The sequence below is a fragment of the Teleopsis dalmanni genome, chromosome 2, assembly GCF_002237135.1.
Source record: "Teleopsis dalmanni isolate 2A chromosome 2, ASM223713v2, whole genome shotgun sequence".
Taxonomy (NCBI): domain Eukaryota; kingdom Metazoa; phylum Arthropoda; class Insecta; order Diptera; family Diopsidae; genus Teleopsis; species Teleopsis dalmanni.
The window spans coordinates 110,566,572-110,585,892 of NC_051847.1; the positions used below are offsets into that span (position 1 = coordinate 110,566,572).

Here is a 19,321-nt window from a genome sequence, read left to right on the forward strand (position 1 = left end):
AGTGGTACGTTAAAAATTACTCGTCGATATCACTCGCTACAATCCATCAGTACTTCACGTCAGTATTGCAAACTTTCCCTTAAAAAGGCTACTAGTTTGCGCCAGTCTGCGCCATTTAGTGAAGCATAGCATTCAGATGGAATTAATATGGTTTTGCCCCAGTGGAACCATCTAATTTCACACAGGATAGGGCAGTGTCCCATGAGATGAATGATGTCTACTTTTTCATACATATTGCATAGGGTGCAATAAGTATTAGTTGTTTGTATATATGGAACATAGTTCAGCCTTATCAGTTCTGTCCTTGCCTTGAATGTTAATGATATCGTCGCGGTGTCAAACTTGTCGCTGAAATAATATGTATATATGTATATCTTGTACTGCTTTCGCATGCTTGTCTTTCAAATTGGGTTCTCGAACTGAGGTCAATATTTTGGAGTATTTGTGATTGCCATTGGCGCCACAAAGCTGTTTCAGTAGGATAAGAGGAACTGCTGTATTCCTCAGCAAGTGCATCCCATTAAGCAAAAAAACTGCGATCTGGATTGGAGTAGGTGTTTTACGACGATTTTGGGCAGCCGGTGATCTGGCATTTTTATTACTTTATACATATAGTCAAAATGCAGTTGTAATGTGAATGTATATAATATTGGCAGCCCCGATTCGAGATAAATTGCATAGGATGGTGTATTTTGAGGTAGTTTAAAAATGTTCTTTATATAAAACCTCAGCAATTTTTCAGCATCTTCGGAATGTTGATGACCCCAAACTTGAGCTGAGTAACACATAATCGATCTGAGAGTTGCTACGAACATTTTATATTTCGTGCTATGACACACATTTCTTTTACTAAAAAGCTGTTTCCAGGTACTATTTAGTGTCAATTTTGAGTCGAAAAGTTTTTGTCGAGTGTGATTTCCAAAATACATGTTCGACGTCATTAGTACTCCCAAATATTTAAATTCATTTACTACCTCTAGTTCTACCCCATTTAAGTTCCAACTATCGGTCCTTGCTTTTCTAACTCTGTTGTCTTTCACAATCATTACTTTCGATTTATCGCAGTTGATTTGTAGGCTCCAAGTTTGACAATACTGTTGCAGTGCGTTTATCATCTTCTGGAGTGTGTGGGCATCTTCTGCAAGTAAGACCATGTCGTCCGCACACATAAATACCTTAAAAAATTATGAACCTATACAAACACCACCAGGCAAAATACTCGATATGTCATCTACATACAACGCAAAAAGTAGTGGACTTAGAAGACAACCTTGTTTGACACCACGATTTGACTCAAACTGACTCTGATAGATATTTCCTATCCCAAACCGCAGTTTCGTTTTTGATATATAGGCTTTAAATTACACTTAACATTTTCGTTGAGGTGCCAATATTACTTAGTTTCAGAAAGACCTTTCGACGCTCTTTAGTGGTGCAAAAGCCGCCTTGAAATCTACTAAAAACAAATATGATTTGCGTTTACTTTAGAGAAACTTTTTTGCAATTGATGTCAGCACAAAAATAGTGTCTACGGTGGAGTATGATTTCTAAAACCTGCCTGATATTCGCTCAGTAGATGATATGTTTCCACTCAGTTAGTTAGTCGGGTAAGAAGAATAGAGGTGAATATTTTTGTGATTACATTATGAAAAGAGATACCTCTGTATTGGATGAGTCGCTTACATCGCCTTTTTTAAATATGGAAAATATAATATTTTTTTTTTTTGAAACTATCAGAAACGTTCTCTGATTCAAAGATGTTATTGTAGGCAGCTGTCAAATAATTTACGAAATTCGTTGACGCATTTTTTAAAAATTCTGCCGATACTCTGTCTACACCTGGTGCTTTCGTGTCTTTATTTCTCTTTATAGCGGCCATTACTTCGATTGTGCTTATTTCAAGATCCAATTTTTGTACTGTCGAGTAGGACAACGCGAAATTATGTTATACTGCCGACACTTCTTCATATAGTGAACCTTTGTAATGGCTAGCCAGTATACTAATATCTACCTTAATAGGTTTGTATGACTTGAATCCATTTAGTTTTCTGACTAGAGCCCAAAACTCTACTGTCTGTAACTTCATTTACAACTACCTCTAGATGCTTAAAGTATTCTTGGTGTTTCCGTTTACATATCTCTTTAAAAGCTTTATTTGCTGCATGATAATTTATTTTGGAGACATCTGATGATGTTTTTTTCATCAGCGTTAGGAATTTAATCGATTTTTTGCGTACATTCCACATTCACTATTAAAACTGCGTTGGTGACGTATTGTGCTGGTAGGTGTCTGCATAAAATCAGCCGCTTTGGTGATGCACTGCAGCAGATCATCAGTTTGTATTTGATCGACAGCGCTTACATGTTAATCAGTGATCCTGTCCAGTTTCAATCTGTATCTTGTCGCATGTTTTTCTCTCCATCTTAGCTTGGGTAAGAGTTGTAAGTCAGCCACATGTTGAACATTTTGCATGTTGATGTTGATGCATAGAGGCATGTGATCGGAGAAAGATTCATTTTGGACAAGGAAATCAGTTACAGAGTGGTGCCATTTGCCAGTTATCATGCAGTAATCGATGGTTGATGCAGCTTGAGCTTTATAATAAGTGTAGCTGTCTTCTGTGTCGCTTTATGTTCTACTATTAAGTACTGTTAAGTTAAAAGACTCACATTGATCAATGAGTTTTTTGCCGTTTTGATCTATTGTTTTGTCATTCGCACTTCGAGGAGTATTTGCATGTCCACTAGTTAATATACTTTCCATTAACGCTTGGCTGCTGCGTATGCGGGCATTTAGATCTCCTACGATCATCACATTTGCTGATTTCAATTTCAATTCACCGATTGCAGGTTGTCCTTTAAGAATAAGAGTCCTGTTTGCATTATAGCGCATCCACTTTCCGGCTATATTAATACTATCATTTCTCACGAAAACTTTGGGATTGCTATTGATGCCTTTAAGATGATTTTTTAATTTCAGTAGTATTAGTTTCTGTTCTAGTTTTTCTGTGCTGACATCTTTCTCAGCAAAAATCTTGGTTTCTGCTAGTGTATTATCATTTTAAGTGTATTTATGGCCATATAGATATGGTCTCCATTTCCGCAACTAGACGAACTTTGTTCTCTTTTTCGTATAATATACGTGTTTCACGGATTGATATACTCGGAACCTCTATTTTTCCACGGATAAATGCTTCTACCTGACTATTTGTAGTGCAATTTCTTTGAAAGCCATTAAATATAACGTTCCGGCATTTACTTTTTTCAACCAATTTGTTTAATTCCTTACGGTCCGCCGCTCTTTCATTTTTTAGCAGCTCGATTTCTAGTTTGAGCGTTTGATTTTTCATCTGCAGAGATTCCACTTTTTGTACTATACCGCTCATTTAATTATTTAGTGCGTGTATATCGTTCTTTGAAGCCAGCAATGCCAATTGTATGTCAATGTTTTGTCCTAGACTTTTGAATTTTTTATAAAATTTGTCCGTCATTTGGCGTATTGCTGCCATAACATCATTTAAGCAGAGACCCGGCGACAGCTCAGAGCGCATACGTTTATCCTGGTGGTGCAGTTTACCTACTGCTTTGAGTCTGATTTGTGATTTGCACTTGCTTGGGGCGAACCAAATTTATAACGTGGCCAGATGTAGCTGAACGACAAGATATAGTAGAGAAAACCTATCATGAGCTTCCACATTGCATTGGATATATTGACGGTACTGAAATAAAACTTGCCGAAGCACCAGTGGTCAACCATACATCCTATTTTTCAAAAAATAGAGTGTATTCAATACAAGCACAAGTCGTATGTGACTATCAGCTGAAGATTCGACATGTCGCAGTTGGTCACTTTGAAAGTGCACATGATGCTGGCATATTTCGTACAAGCGCTCTCTGCATCCAAGAAAATTCTTTATTTTCTTCAGACCAATGGTTAGCAGGCGATTCTGCTTATCCATTACTTAAAACTCTTATAACTCCGTTTCGGTCAAGCTCCCAACAGCTTGACTACTCCAAACGTAAAACTTTTAACTTACGCCATAGCAGATTTCGTGTAAGGATTGAACATTGTTTTGGAGTTTTGAAGGAACGCTTCGGTAGTCTTAAGGAGTTAAGAATCCGTATTCAGAATGATACGAGTCATAATTTTTGTTCAAATTGGTTCCTTCTTTGTTGCATATTACACAACATTTTGCGACCTTCATGTGATGATACGGAACACGTGGATTACGTACATGACAACGACGAAGAATCTGATGAGCTTATGCAGAATGAAGGTAGTCAGAGAACCAATGAAAGAGCTTCGAAGCGCAAATTTTTGTATAATTTGATGTTCGGCAATCAATAATTTACGAATACAAATATATAAAACATACATATGTCATTAAATTATTATTTCAATATAATATTTACAGTAAAATGTTCATTAAATTATTATTTCAATATAATATTTACAGTACGCACTGACTACGAAGACGCTTGCGAATTAACTAACTTCTCAAAACATAACAACGTTGTTAAACACATTGTTAAGAATTGACAATTAATGAATAGGGTGACACATATATGTATATATATTTAATATATAATTAAGAAGTCAATTGCGACATTACTTTTTTCCAGTAGATTTATTTCAAAACAAGAATAATGTATAAAAACATATATATATTAATATATGTAATAATAACATAATATAAAAATAATTAGTATAATAAAAATATAATTAATTCTTAATTTATTATTGTTATTTGTTATATTTTTTATCGATTTCATATTTAGCAATTCTTTCCTTTATTTCAAGTTCCAATCACTTCAATTCCATGTCCCTATCCCTCCACTTATCTTCCATTTCAATTTTTTTTTCTTCAATAGCAATTTTTCGCTCCTCAATTTTGCTATATGTCTCGTGTTTGATTTTCTCAAAATCCAACTTTTTTTCCTCAAATACGAGTTTTTCTCTTTGTACTGCAACTAGCTAGCTTATGGCAGAATTTGAACCCTTTTTAGCAATTTTAGGGGATGCGAGAGGGGTAGTGGGGCTTTGCACAGCAGAACGCACGACTTTCGGTGCAGAGCTGGATGATGTGTTGTCTGCAGACGATTAAATAAAATAAACTTCGTCGCCTAGCGCAGAACTAGCTGGTGGCCGTGGCAATGTGTCCGTACAAATCACAAGCGGCTGAAAATTAGACATGCGTCCAAACACTTCATTCAATAGTTCAAAATGTGGACAAATTTTCGTAAGTTTCGCTGCAATTGATAAATAGATAAATTAATTCACAAATGTATATGTATATAATATTATATTTGTGAAAACTTAATTAATGGCAACATCGTTTTAAATCATTGAACGAAACGCATGTATATAGCATAGCCATAGATTAACATATCTCGAAATTTTACTAACCGTCAATTCAAATTTAAAAATGAGAAGCAACAAATGTCAAAACAGCTGATTTCTGCCATTTCTGTTTTGTTGCAAGCAAATATACATAGGTTTTAGTATTGGAAAATTGCACACAATTGCACGAAATTTTGTGCGTGTATTTTGTTGTTGTTATTTGCATTCTCGTACAATCTGTGCATATCGTGCACCTTGCAATGAGTTTGCAAGAGAGAGTGAATATCCCTATTATTTTTTGCGATTGTTTAAAAATTTATTTAATTTTAAAATAAATAATTACAATTTCCAACGTAAAACAATATATATTCAATAAATTATTGAATGTTATATTTCTTGAAGTTAATAAGGCTCTATACTCAGTTATTTATATTTGAAAATAAGTAAAATTAATTGTTATAACACTTTTAATATGTCTAACACTAAATTACTATTATAAAAATTAATGGTTTCTCTTTTTCAGTATAATATTTTTTTGCATAGATATATGAATTTTATGCTGCATGCAATAGTATATAAGTTATATATATTAATGTCATATAAGTTTAAATTTCGTTATATAATAACAACAATTTTTTCAATTTCAAGCTAAAATAGATTTTTATTGCTTTCAACATAGTATTTAAAACCCTTCTAAATTATTTTCCGCACATGAAAAATGCATAAATATTTAAAAAAAAGTGCATAAATAAGTGCGTAACATACACAATTACAATCAAAACAACATTTTGCATAATTACACGTTAATGTTAATTGAAGCTGTTATAATCTAGTATGTTTTATATTACTTCAAGTAATCCTAGATAATGAAATGTGAACAAAATTTAGTCAAACATAAACTGCCAATCGTGTCAGTTGGCGACAAGGATAAAAAACTGCAAATTTTCAATCGCTTTAACGCTTGTTTCGTGCCGTTCGATATTTAATAAACAATCATGCCGTAAAATTTTTAAGCAAATGCTTAAAGAAAAGCAAGAGTTCTCGAAAAATTTGCTGAAACAACAACGTGAGTGGATGGAGTCAATTTTTCTAAACCAAGCCGGTGTATCTGAAAGAAATCAAAACATTGTTCCAGTATTTCACAAATTTTCGAAAGAGCATCAAACGTGGGAATCGTACTTAGAGCAACTTAACCAACATTTATTAGCATATTCAGTTCAATGCAGTGAAAAACAAAAATCATTTTTCTTGTCGTGGATTGGCACAGAAAATTTTGAGCTGCTAAAAAATCTTTTAGGTAACACGAAATTACAAGTACAATCGTTCAAAAGTTTAATGGAAAAGCTAACGGATCATTTCCAGTCGAAACGACTTGCAGTCGCCGCACATGACAATTCTTCCAAAGGGAAATGAAGCCGCATCAATCGTACAGAGAGTGGGTTGGCTAGCCGACCTCCGCGGATTAGCAAGAGTGTGTAACTTTCCGTGGTCAGCCCAGAATTGTTTGCACAATTTTGTAGATGATATGATTTGTGATTCATGGGTAAGGTGAACTACTACCATAATTTTATACCTGGGCCAGAAAAATGTAAAATTCACACTGAGTTCAGCATAACAACAAGCATTTATAGCTCTTAAGACGCATATTCTCAATGCAGCGCAACTAGCACATTATCAGGAACAGCTGCCGTTGGTTCTAGCTACAGATGCCTCCTCCTATTGCATAGAAGTCGTGCTCTCGCATACGTACGTTGACGGTTCAGAAAGGCTTATTGCTTTTGCATCTAAAACTCTCGATATTCATCAGTAACGGTTTAGTTAGATGGAGAAAGAAGGGCTAGCTATCTTCCTTTATACGGAAGAAAATTTACCTTGGTTACTGTCCTCAAACCACTTGTTAGCCTTTTTAATCCAACTCATCAGTTACCGTCGATGACGTCACATCGTCTGCAGTGATGGGCTATTATATTAATGGCTTATCAGTTGCTGTACGGTATCGTAAAACCACTGACCATGGAAATGCCGGTGCTTTATCTCGTTTACCCGTTGGTGATGATAAAACTTTTAATCACGAAGAATCCTGTTTCAACATTAATTAACTTAACACATCTATCGAGGCTGAAATTATTCATCAACATGCCAAAAATGACCCAATCCTTCGCCGAGTTTATTTTCTCGTTACAAACGATTGGCCCGAAAAACTAATGCCACAGGATGCTGATCTTCGATCATTTTTCAATCATCGCTTTGCTTTAATGCTAAACAGTTTGCTTTGCTTCCAGACGAACAACAACCGCGTTGTTATTCCAGCCTCCCTTAAGCAGAAAGTTCTTAAACTTCTTCATGATGGTCATTGGGGAGTATCGAAAATTAAACAGCTAGGTCGACAACATGTCCGGTTAACTAATATTGACAAAGACATCACACAAATAATTGAAAATTCTGATGTGTGCAAAATGGCAAATCCTGTTCACACACGTGAATACGTAAACTGGCCTGAAGCTGATGGTCCTTGGGAGAAAGTACATATCGACTTTGCTAGCTCATTTTATAATTCATGTGGCTGATATATATCAACGTTTTTCGCAATTGCCGTTCATCGTACAACTATCTACAACAACAAGGGTTGATATCATATCAGCTTTGTCTTCTATATTTTTCCTGGAAGGTATACCAGAAATCATCTTAAGTGACAATGGTCCGCAATTAACAGTTAAAGCATTCAAACATTTTTGCTCAAAACTTGGCATCAAACATATAACAACAGCGCCGTTTCATCTAGCCTCAAACGAGTTAGCCGAGCGATTCGTCAGATCTTTTAAAACTACTATTAAGAAAAACATTGCCGATGGAAAAACATGAGAGAACAAGAGTATTACCAGAATCAACTTATTTAATCTTTTGTTATCTTTATTTATAACACTTTTCTTCTTTATTCTTTTATAATTTCAATCCCGAACAATATCATCACCAAAGGTCCTCCTTAACATAATAAATGGGTTGCTTAAATTCGTTTTCACCACATGATTTAAAGCGAACTTTCTGGTATGATTTTTTTCCACAAAAAAAAGAGCTGGACATGCTAATGTATATCTTAGAAATTCGCTTCTCAAAATAAAACCAAGCACCGCAGCTGCCGGGTAGTTTTTACATAGGTATTGCCTAATACCTATGCCTAATAAACAAAGACTCGAATTAATAAACAATATATAGGGCATACTGCCGATGTCTTGATTTTTTTAATGTAGTGCTTGATCATTCTCTTGTCCATGATGGAGGGGTTAATGCTCTATATAAAAATGTACATTAAAATATAATTGCAATTTAAGCTTTATTAAAATGATTTCGAAATAGTAACAAAAAAGATTTGTCGAATTGCATGGATCACTATTTTAAGTAAACTAAATAAAATCTTTGTATTTTTGAAATTAATTACGACTATAAATTTTTTAGATACTAAATTTATTTATTTCATTTATGGATATAATATATTTTTAATTTTAATGCCATTTCGTGTTCCTAAATATTATATGAAGTTCATTACGTACAATGAAACAATTTTAGCAAATAAAAACAATAAAATTTAAATTTCTAGTTAGCTTTAAATGATTTTTTATTAAAATCGGTTTTTTACAATTTACATAAAAAATATATAAATAGAGAAAAAAAATTACAAACCAAATATACATATGTATGTACATTTCAGTTACTAAATCAGACCCTGCATATTCGCTTATCAAACACATGTGCAGATAGTTGTATTAATGCAAGCCTGTGGTTTTGTGTACTTTCAGCTTTAAATTAGTGAATAATAAAGACTGCGTAGATATCAATGAATGTGAAAATTCTGGAGCTTGTTCGCAGATTTGCATTAACGAATATGGCGGTTATAAGTGCGAATGCGAGGCGGGATATATGCGTGACCCTCACAACCATATACGATGCAAAGCGACCGAAGGACATGCTTCATTGTTGCTTGCTCGCCGACATGATGTCAGGAAAATCGCTTTAGATCATATGGAAATGACATCGATTGTAAACAACACAAAATCAGCAACGGCGTTGGATTTCGTTTTCCGTACTGGCATGATATTTTGGAGTGATGTCTCTACACAAAGCATTTACAAGTGAGTAGTCTGTGAGTTGATTTCTTTAATGCAGGTCCTACAAATTTTCTATTTGGTTGTAAGTATGAATTGTATGCGTTGTGACGTATTTATACCTGATGTAAATAAAACTTATATTGTTCAAAAGTGGTCATAAACGGGACGAATAAAAGATTAATTCTCATATGTTGACAATAAAACAGATAAAAAATACTTAGTATTTGTTTTTATAAAGTGAATATTTTATGTACAGTTTTAAATATGGAAAGACTCAATAACTCCATTTTTTACTATAAACATACCATACTTATCAAAGATATACACATAGCAGAAAAAGTCTACGGATATCCACAATATTGTTCTTAAATTTTCCAAATTTTATTTAATTTTTACTGAAATTAATTTTTGTTTTCTGATTTATTTTAACCAAAAAACCAACAATAAAGTTCAGACAAAAAAGTTAAGTTGTTCTTTAAAAAAAAAAATCTGCGTTCACTTCTTAATATTTAGATTTAGCATTCATTTAAGTTCGCTTGCAAGTATAATTGTGTAATTAAATGATAATTAATTATCAGTTAATTTCCTAAAGAATTTAAGAATTGATCATTTCAAAATATTTTTGAATATAAACAGTAGTGTTAGTGACCGATAAATAACTGTTTGTTTTTAAAAAGATGACGTAAACCAACGTTAAATTGCTGAAAATATTGGTCGTCAATATTCATCTATGCAGAGAGTTATAGATAACTTCAAGGAGACAAATACTTATATTTCTAAACCTCGCACTGGTCAAATTCTATCAAATAGAGAATTCATCAACCAGGTGAAAGTAAATCCAAGAGTAACAGCCTTTAAACTAGCTGAACATATTGCCGAAATACTTGAAAACAAAATATGTCCTGATACTGTGCGGAATATTTTGATGCAATGCATGTTATATACCCAGATTGCAAGAAAGAAGGCATACATATTCAGATATAATAGAATAAACTGATTAAGCTTTGCAAAAAAGCATGTCAATAAAGCTACGGAGTTCTAAAATTGAGTTATTTTGTCCGATGAGAGTTAATTTTGCATATTTGGAAAACAAGATTTGCTAGCACACGATTTCCGGCAAGGATATGTTAAGAAACGTCATCAAGAAAGAGTAGCTAAAAATAAAAAAAAAATAAAGCTATGGAGTTTTAAAATTGAGTTATTTTGTCCGATAAGAGTTAATTTTGAGTATTTGAAAAATAAGATTTGCCAGCACACGACTTCCGGCAAGAATATGTTAAGGAAGAGTAACATAAAATAAACGCACAGGATAATACTGCAAAACTGGTTGAGTCCATGCAAAGACACTTAAAGTAAGTTATTAAATGCTGAGGTTTTCTCGTAGATTTCTGTGAATTTTAATTGTTTTAATGTTAATATTAAGAAATATCCGTAGACTTTTGCTGCTTCACAAATTGTTGCTTTTGCATATAATTGTGTTTAATTATTTTTTAAAGTATAACTGCTAATTTTTTATATTAGAACTTTATTGTTGTTTCTTTGGTTGAAATAAATCAGAAAACAAAAGTTAATTTCAGCAAAAATAAACAAGTTATGCGAAATTTAAAAAAAATGTTGAGGATATGCGTAGATGATTTCTGCTATGTGTATAGAGTTATGTTTTTTAATTAAGTGAACACTTAGGCGTGAATATGAATTTAAATAGAATATATCGTTTTAATATTGGGATGATGGGGAAAAACACTGTGTAAAATTTTATGTTCAAAAAAATGCAAAGTTCACAAATAAAGGAATCGTTTAGTTTTGATGTCTAAAACAATAATAAATAATTGGTTAACCCAATTATTACTTCACCTTTCATTCACATACTCAACTATTTATTTAATATTATATGTTTTACATTTAATATTATATTTGACATTTTATTAGCCAACGTCAACTACGATAGATGTAACAAAAACAAATTAAAATTTGAAGGATATTTGCATTCAATAATATTTACAAAATGAGCAACAAACAAAAGGAACGAAGTGAAATACAAAGCGCAGAACATAAGGGAAGCAATTTGATGACGATGCAAGGCAACGCACTATTAGCCGTAAAAGAACTACCACAACCAGCCCAAATACAATAACTAGTAGCACATATAAAACTATCTCTTTTTCCTGTTTCCAGGAAGAACGGTTGATTAAAACTAATAGAGGGATTAGTCAGAGCAGGATAATAATTAAGAAACTTATAAAATGTCATTTGACAGAAGGTAATTATCCTGTTGCATGGGAAATAGTTGTGAAGCGATATAATAATTCTCGGATTTTATTCATGCATATTATGGAAGATTTGTTTAGCATTTCAAGCCAATTACAGGAACGAAAGATTAAATAAAATTACTTTTGAATACTGCTAAGGTATGCGTGCACGAATTTGCCAGACTGAACGACAGTAATCATTTGTTAGCCTATTACATCTCAACGAAACTGTCTAAAAAAACCATTCCCACTGCCATTCCCACTTTTGCCACATTGAAATTTTTCCTGAATGATAGAGCACCAACACTGGATGCACCTGCAAGACGCGATTCTTTTACCGATATCACGCTTAATGTAAATGTTTAAACAGGTCAAAAATGCTTGCAGTGTAAACGCCAATGCAAAAATTCACACCATTCTGCTTTTCTTAACGAAAGTAAAAATTGTAAATGTGGCGTTGCCACAGTGTAAATTTTAAGTGTCTTTAAAAACTTAAAACACATTTTTATTTATTAATAAATTTAAAATTTTAAATAATTAAATGTAAATTAAATGTAAAACTGTAAATATATTGTGAATCTATTAGGGCCATGTTATGCAGAGTGTCTCGGGCACGGCATGAGTACAATTGTTGTTGTTTTCAATGTAAATTTTAAATTTGAGAATGAGAATAAATACAATATGGCCGTTCAAACTCAGGCATGAGAGCAGGCGTATTTGTGCCCCAGCACTAAGACAAAACAGTGTTGTTTAGAAATAAATTTCAAAATTTGCGCCGTTTAGGAGCAAATTAGTACAATTCTAATACGCTTTGGAGAAAAAATAGCAGTAAGCAACACAGCCCTTTTTTATAATTCGCCAATAGTATAATTATTACACTTTCAAGTTTTAAAGAAAGGCGTAAATTCTGTTAAGTACTGGTAACAATTATTATAAGATAATGTCATAATAAATTAACATTATTACAGCCTCTATGAGTTTTTTCTTGCTAGTTATTTTTGGTGGCAAATTGAAAGTGAGCCTATCTAAATTTCCTTTTAAATTTAGGCACAACCAAAAAGTATCAAAACATTGTAAAAATACGAAATTGGCAATACTGATGTGACACTCTGCATAACATGCATTTTCGGCATAGCCCGAAGGAGCGAAATTTGTCGTGCCCGAGACACTCTGCATAACATGGCCCTTACTCGTATATGTTTTGCAATTGTTACTATATAATTTGCGTTTGATTTTGAAAAGTTTTTATTAATTCTTCTTTTTTATTTCTACAAGAAGTAGCTAAAGTGTGTCAACAAAGGAATTTGTGAAGGTTCCGTGCGTTGTCTTTAGTGTACTTTAGTGTATTGGATTAGTAACCCCCTTGGATTGTGATTTTTGTATTCTTGCAGTATTTGGGATATCTTTAAGTTCCTCACAGAAGTTTTTCGAAAAATTCCTTTCTGATTTCCTTAGTTACTTGTTTTATAATGTTAGGGATTTCCTATATTCGTTCTCTGTATAATGTTTCTTTGCATCGCTGAATTTGGATCTTGCTATATTACGTAACTTGGCAAGTTCCCTATTCCATAAGGGAACCCTCTTCGTTGAGGGTTTTGTTTTGAGTGGACTACATTCGTGTAAATCCACCGACATTTATGGAGTCGGTCAAAATTTTAACTGATGTGTTCAGTTTCTCTATCGATTTTAAAAAAAGCATGCTTCTGGTTAGTTTAGATTCTAGATAGTCTGGATATTTCTTCCAGTTGGTTCTTTTACGGCTTCTATAGGACATTACGCTCTTACATAACCCGCTTAATTTAAAGAGTATGTACTTATGATAAGACATAGAGTCCTTATCAGAGACTCTCCAGATTGTAATCAAATCAAGTGGGTTATTGGTTATGAGTGTCAAGTCAAGAACCTCCTGCCGTATTGCATTCTCAAAGATTGGTTTATTTCCTCTGTTTGCAATAGCTATATTAGTTTGTAGTAAAAATTCCATGAGTATCTCACCTTTTGTGTTTGCATCTGTGCTGCCTCATATTGTATTGTGCGCGTTAGCATCGCAACCAATTATTAGGGTTATTATGATCCGTACCTTGTCTAATACGGATTTTGCTACTTCGACTCGTAAACCAACTTAGCGTCACAAATTTGTTACAATTTGTACCTAGTCTGAAATAAATTTGCTAATTCGGCACTTTAACCAATTTAGCTTCACTCAAGTAAACTAGCACATTAACCAGTTACTTGTATTTATTTTTATAATTGATTTTATTTGCTTATAAACTCGGCACATAAACCGATTTGTTCAATGTTTCTTAGGCGCTTTAACCAAAGAAAACATATGGATGAATTCAAATTTTGGATTAAATTTTTATTAAAAAATGTTATGCTTTAATACAAAAATATGGTATTAACACTACGCTTATGCTAACATAGGAAATGTACATAATTCCTACGATTTGCTGTCTAATGGAACTTCAACACTCAACGCCAAAGGTACTCATGGGAATTCCATGCAGAATTCCACCTAATCTTACAGTAGGTCTGCTTAATGTTGTTAGCTTAGCAAGCTGGTATATGTGTTTTGTCATATACCAACTTGGCTTACAAATTTGGTGACTTAAATCTGTTATCACTTATGCCATATGCCAACTCATATTGCCCTTGTGGGAACAACAGAATTATCGCAGTGGCAAACTTATTGCTGCAACTCACCGAGAACGACCGATAAAGGAAAACTCATGCTTATCAATTTCACACAGTGGCGTGTTAAGATGATCATATTACATCTGGCACACTAATCATGTGCGAATATTTTTTTATGACAACCAGCAATATTATTATGAATGTACTATAACTCAAATAAACCAAAAAAAAAACATACAAAAATAATAATTTGATTTACATAGTTACACAAATAATAATTTAATTTAGACAGTTATACAAATCGTAATTAACAATGAACTTAATTATTGATATATCTAATATAAAACTTTATATTAGTTTATTTAGTTTATTAGACCTACTAGTAGTAGTAGTAGCTTTATTTTTACTTCATTTTAAAGTTATTATATTACATCGAAGTTATATAATAATTATAATACATATAATTATAATAAATATACATAAAGCTTACAGCTATGGCATTTTAGCCGTCTGCCGGAAGTTTAGATTAATCTAATAACTAATTAACTAATAACTAATTAATCCAATTTTTATAAATATTAAATAGGTATTCTTGCTTATGAGCTCAATACAACATAAAAATTAAATTAAATTACTGTAACAAAAATAATAGATTTTATATAAGTTAATTTAAAAGTCTTCATTAATAATATTTTGCCTATATTTAAATGTAGTTTTAATAAACGCCGTTAACAATCTCCAGTTGGGGCCATTCAGTAACCGTATGGTTTCATTGACATCGAGCGCGGGTTTACCGAAGTACAGCAATCTATGTTCTTTAAAAATTGGGGATTCACCTACTAAGTGTATAACATCGCCAATTTAAGGTTGCATATCGTGCACAGCGTGTCTAGACTTTCATGCGGTACGTAGCACAATCGTAGGAGCTCGCCGCGGGTTTTGAAGATTGTCCTTATTGTTTCTAGGTCATATTGCTCGTGAAAGTAATTATTGACACCTAGATCATAATTCAACTTACTATATGCATCTCTCGATATACTGTTTCTTGCCGTTTCTACAAAATTTCTACGTTCTTCAATACTTAGTTTCGTTATTATATTTTTTTGCCACATTTTCCAGTTTTCATTAATACTCAAATCATTAGTTATATTTAACTCGGATGCCAGATTTGACCATTTTTCAAAAAATAATGTTTTTTCATTTATTAGGTACTGCGGTACTACTATTAGGTAGACTTTTTCTGCTTCAAAAATTGCTGCTTTTGCATATAATTGTATTTAATTTTTTTTTAAAGAATAACTGTTAATTTTTTATATTGGAACTTTATTGTTGTTTCTTTGGTTAAAATAAATTAGTAAATAAAAATGAATTTGAGTAAAAATTAAAAAAGTTATGCGTAATTTAAAAAAATTTTGTGAATATCCGTAGACTTTTTCTACTATGTGTAGATGCAAGTGTTGCATAATATGAAGTCGACTCGGAGATGACTCTTTGTATAAAAGTGTCAGTATAAATTTTATAAGTTTTCTAGTTCACTTGTAGTAAATAAATGTGTATTTTGTGATATAAAATAACATGCATCTAATTCATCATGAGGCAGTGGCGTAACTACAGGGAAGCGACTGGAAGTTTCGCTTTCGGGTCCCCGAACTTAGGGGGCCCCATTATAAATTTATGTTTTCATTATATTTATTTTTAATAAATTCTCAAAAGTGGGACGAAACATTTTTTGTTGGAATAACATAAATTTTGGTTTTTGAACAAGGTTGCATTTGTAATTTCAAGAAAATTTTTAAAATTTCTTTGTGTTGACATTTAAGTGGAGCCAAGAAAAGAAAAGAGCAAAACGAACGAGAAGAAACATTAAAGAAATGACCAAAACTAGACAATTTTCTAAAAATAAATGAAAACAAAAGTGAAGAAGTAAATGATTTAAATGATGCCTTTGCTAATCATGATACAGAGAATAAATTGACACATTGTTCAAATACTGAAACAGACTTCAAACAGACGTTACGAAAATCTTGACACACCTAATATACCCTTTTTACACTTTTTCGTGTAAAGGGTATAAAAAGATATTAGTAGGAGCCCCTTAGTTTGAATTCGCTTATGGGCCTAAAAAATGTAGTTATGACACTGTCATGAAGTAACTGCTGATAATATGATACACTTAATTTACGCTATGCACTACATCAAACTTCGATCGTGGGAATATGCTTATTAGAAACATAAACTAAATAGAAACTTAAACAAAACTTTTTTTAAATTGATTTCTATCATGTCTGTAGTTTCACGACAGACATGTAACAACCACGTTACATATATCTCTTCTTTCATTTGTCATTCTTATATACTCTAATACTATCTTCTAAAGTTTTTGTTGGTTTCATGTATGAATACTCGTATAGTTCCTAGTCAAAAATTTGCATATGATAATTACGTACAAAGTAGTTTTGTCTTAATAATTGATTAAATAATTAAGCAAGTTTGAATTGTGTGCCAATTATTTAAATTAATTTCAGTTCACATATGTGTCCCTTAATGTTTTCATCCTACTATGAATCACCATAATCACCAATAAAGGGTCAAAAGTATACATATATGCTTGATTATTTTAATAACTTAGTTATAAGGCTATAAGTTGAAATATATATTTTATTTTGTTTTTTGTGCTACATAGTAATTGAACCCTTTATTCAGAGATGATTCTCTTGTAATTTAATTTAGTTCTTTAATTTCACTGCTTATATTAGTTTTCTAATAGACTCCCTAACTATTAATTGGTATAATACATTATTATTTAGTTTATTTGGCAGTTTATGTATGTATTTACATTTATTTTAGTCAAGTTAATATTGCTGACATACTAAATACACTAAGTAAGCCAAAAGTTTAAGTTAAAAAACACAATTGCATAAATATAGTCAAAATGAAATAAAAGCAAATAAAAATACGTCACACTTCTGATATCGTAAGTAATGCATTAAAAAACTTCACAAAAGCTATAATTTTAATTTAGCAATTTAATAACTACAAAATGTTATTAACTTGTTGATAAAATATATTAGATCCTTTTTATTTATTTCGTACTAAGAAAGTACAAAATACATTAGTATAAACACACATGTACACACATGTGCAATTTAATATCATTGTTTTATATTTTATTTATAGAGCACCCATTGATGAAGGCAACGACAAAACTGTTGTTCTGAAGGATCACACTGTGACATCAGATGGTCTGGCAGTTGATTGGATCTACAATCACATTTATTTTACTGACACACACAAATGCACCATTGAGCTAACAAACTTTGAAGGCAACCTTGGTAAAGTTCTCATTGAAGATGAGTTGGACATACCACGTTCCATAGCCTTAGATCCAATTGAAGGGTATGTCAGCATTTCAAAGTAATTTATAAAAAAAAAATATAAAAAAATGTTCGTAATAAATATAAAGAAACACTAAGCATTTCTGTTAATGTCACTAAAAACAATAAACATAAATGCAATCCTATCCCATACTTTACTTAATTTTTACTTAAATTAATTTTTGTTTTCTGATTTATTTTAACAACAAAAACAACAATGAAGGTTAAACATAAAAAATTAACATTATATTTAAAAAAAAAAATTAAACACAATTATATTTTTAAAAGGAACAATTTTTGCAGCAAAAAAGTCTGCGTTCACTTCTTAATATTTAGATCAAAACAATTAAAAATCACAGAAAGCTTAATTTTATTAGCCCCTGGCCAACTTTGCAGCATCCTTTGTTTTTTTTTTGTGCTATTCTTTCTTGATGACGTTTTTTTACATATCCTTGCTGGAAATCTTGTGCTAGCGAATCTTATATTCCAAATATTCGCACAGACTTTACAGGATTAAAGTCTGGTGTTTGTAGTAGAGATTGAAGTTGCCTGGTAGCATGGTACAGTAGCAAAATTCGTACAATCGTTGCTGTATGCTTAGAGTAGTTGTCGTGCTGAAACAAAAGGTTTGCCTCAAGCCCTAACATTTTGGTATTTTGTTTCAAATTTATTTTAAGTACCATATATTTAAATACCCATATTTGTCCAATGATATTTTGTATAAATTCAAGTTTACCAGCACCATTACTTTCCATACACCCACCAACCTAGTACGCCTACACCACCATGTTTTACCGTTGAAATCAATTTTTGTTTATCATAGGCTGTACATGATTTTCTCCACACAAATTTTCTAATTTTGATTCCAAATATGCAGAATTTAATCTCATTGCAGAAAATAACTTTTTTCCAGAACTCTATAGGTTTATTTACATGCTCTCTTGCAAAGCTTAATCAGTTTATTCTATTATATCTGGATATGTATGGCTTCTTTCTTGCAACCCGGGTATAATACTTAAAGCTAGTTTAAAGGCTGTTACTCTTGGATTCACTTTGAAGTGCGGCCAGTGCGAAGTTTAGTAACGTAATTACCCATCTCCTTGAAGTTATTTATAACTCTGTAACGACCAATAACTTCAGCAATTTGTCTTTGGCTCACATCATCTTTCCAAACCTTAACAGTTATTTGTCGTAAACTAACACTAATTCACAACTTTATTTCCCATAGTAAAAATTTACTGTTTGTACCCAAAAATATTTTTAAATGATCAATTCTTATACTCTTTAGGAAATCAACTCATAATTAAATGTCATTTAATTGCATAATTATATTTGCAAGCGAATTTAAATAACCGGTAAATCTAAATATTAAAAAGTGAATATAAACGTGTCTGCTGCAAAAAGTGTTGATTTTGCATATAATTGTGTTCTTTTTATAAAGAACAACTTAACTTTTTTGTCTGAACTTTATTGTTGGTTTTTTGGTTAAAATAAATCAGAAAACAAAAATTAATTAAATAAAATAATTTTAATAAAATAATAAAAATTAAATAAAGTATGCAAAATTTAAAAATAATATTGTGGATATCCGTAAACTTTTTCTGCTGTGTGTATAAGTGA

General features: G+C 32.0%; 1 protein-coding gene across 1 annotated transcript in view; it reads left to right on the forward strand.

Annotated features, from left to right (window-relative positions):
* LOC119675443 (very low-density lipoprotein receptor) overlaps positions 1–19,321 on the forward strand; it is a 134,769-nt gene that overhangs the window by 99,067 nt on the left and 16,381 nt on the right. The window contains exons 8-9 of the mRNA XM_038086643.1: positions 9,136–9,468; positions 17,505–17,723. Coding sequence (XP_037942571.1) covers positions 9,136–9,468; positions 17,505–17,723 — 552 coding nt within the window. The remainder of the gene's footprint in view (positions 1–9,135; positions 9,469–17,504; positions 17,724–19,321) is intronic.